Source organism: Olea europaea, chromosome 10 (genome assembly GCF_002742605.1).
Source record: "Olea europaea var. sylvestris chromosome 10, O_europaea_v1, whole genome shotgun sequence".
NCBI classification, from domain to species: Eukaryota; Viridiplantae; Streptophyta; class Magnoliopsida; order Lamiales; family Oleaceae; genus Olea; species Olea europaea.
In genome coordinates, this window is record NC_036246.1 from 34,947,637 (window position 1) to 34,949,679 (window position 2,043).

The 2,043-nt window shown below is 33.3% G+C and overlaps 1 protein-coding gene across 1 annotated transcript in view; it reads left to right on the top strand.

The window, feature by feature from the left end:
• Nucleotides 1-690, top strand: part of LOC111401979 (cell cycle checkpoint protein RAD17) — a 7,690-nt gene extending 7,000 nt beyond the window's left edge. The window contains exon 12 of the mRNA XM_023029979.1: nucleotides 345-690. Within this exon, the coding sequence (XP_022885747.1) occupies nucleotides 345-557 (213 nt within the window). The 3' untranslated portion in view covers nucleotides 558-690. The remainder of the gene's footprint in view (nucleotides 1-344) is intronic.
• Nucleotides 691-2,043: the final 1,353 nt, after the last annotated feature.

Here is a 2,043-nt window from a genome sequence, read left to right on the forward strand (position 1 = left end):
TCTTACCATTTTGTTGTGTTTTTTTTTTTTTACAATTTCTGGGATAATATTCTTCTTCAGCCAGTCATTGATTTTTCACCGTGAAATGTTCTAATTTCTAAACCAGCATTTTGGGAAGTGAAGCAAGAAAATCTTATAATGTTGAAACTCGCTTTCATCAACCCTTCAAATTCTAACCACCTGCCCTAAAAAATTGGCCTTTACTCATTTTTCTGATGCACAAGTTTTCTTTCGACGGTGCTAAGAGTGATGTTTAGTGAACTCCAAGATTTGAGTGCAAAGAGAATAATTTTGAGCTCGTGGTTTTATTAACTTTATCCTCCATTTGCTTAATGTGGTTGCAGTGTCAAATGGTGAGTCAGTGGAATGCTATTCATAGTAGCTTGAAATCATGCGAGTTCTCAGTTATAGCCACGGAATTTAACCCGGCTCTTAACTGGCTTCGATATGAAGTAACCAAAGATGGTGAGAGTCAGCAGGTTTCTACTGCAGTTCACAATGGCGAAGATGACTACTTTGATAATGATGCTTGTGATGATGAAATAGAAGAATGGTAAATAGTTCCAGGGAACTATTTATTTTTGCTTTGCCTCTGTGAATTTGTAAATAACCTTATGAAATCTTAACTTGGTTATTGTCGTAAATATAGTGGGAGCTGTATATATATATTGGGAGCTGCGCTTTTGTATTGCTCAGAAATGTCTGTTTTTTAAGTAATCATTGATTAAAAAAAAAATGAAAAATATAACAAGGAATGTGCAAACAATAAGCTAGTCTAACGTGAAGCTCAGAACAAAATTGAACGAGGAAGACAAAAAGATCATCGTTAGCACAAAATATGGAACACGGGTACAATGTTTAATTCATACAATGCTAATAATGAAATAATCAAAAATTTCGCTTTTTGGAATCTGCAACTCACTTGACGCCTGAAAATAAAGAAAATTATGTGCTTTGAGGATGAGACTAGACTTCTAGAGGTAAAATGTTGTTTTCATGCGAGTCTTGAGAGCCGGATCGGATTTGGTACACATTATTTTCAAGATTCATTTTACCCTCTTATTTTCATTCACACATTTTCAATAAAATAATATTATACGTAAATTCAAATCTTTTTCTTATTTTGTAACTGCACACTCTCCCTCAAAATACTATTTCAAAATGTATTATGAACAAAAAATGGGACTGAAACGTGCTCTTAATGTCAAAACTCAAGAACTGAAATCTAAGTAGAAAACCACAAGTAATACTGCTAGGGATCAAAAGCAGAATTTGAACCATGGGTGATTACCATCTTTCCGGCACCTCAACAAGACTAATTCATTTTCACCCACTCTTAAATACCTCTTGTCGTTACTCTGCACCACTCAGGTCCATCGACATGTTTTATCCTACATTACAGCTGAATAGGGGTGCATCTACGTCAGTACATGGAGCCAAAAACTTGAGGACAACACGAGTCTCTTTGGCAGCAGATATTCACTAAGGTAAAATTAACTTCGGGCCGTTTGGCATGGTTTTTGAAAAGTCAAAAGGAATTTTTGAGGTTCAAAAGTTGTTTTTGAACTTGTTTGACTAATTTTATAAAAGTACTTCTGATAGTTAGAAGAATTTGTGGAAGAAGAGCTTTCAGAGGAAGTTAGTCAAATGTGACTTCCTCTTACAATATTTCCGAAATGAATTAAGCTATTTGTACAATGTTAGTTGACAAACATTGTTGACAATGTTGGAAGTGGCGAAATTCAAACCAATGATTTAAAAAACAGTTTTTGACAATTTAAAAAATGGATGGATGTGATAATACCAACAAAGGTTGTCATCTATTATTGTACAAATAACATTGTACAAGTAGCATGATTGTTCCGGAATATGAAGTTTTCTTAAAAATTAATTTTTAAAAAAAAATTAAGATAACTTACTTCAAAATCTTTTTTTACAAAAATCAAATTGCGATCACCCCTGCAACTTTCAGCTTTTTGTATTTGTTGTCTTAGTTTAAGTTTTTTGTGCATTTGTGAACGTTTATTTTTTTTCAATATTCAC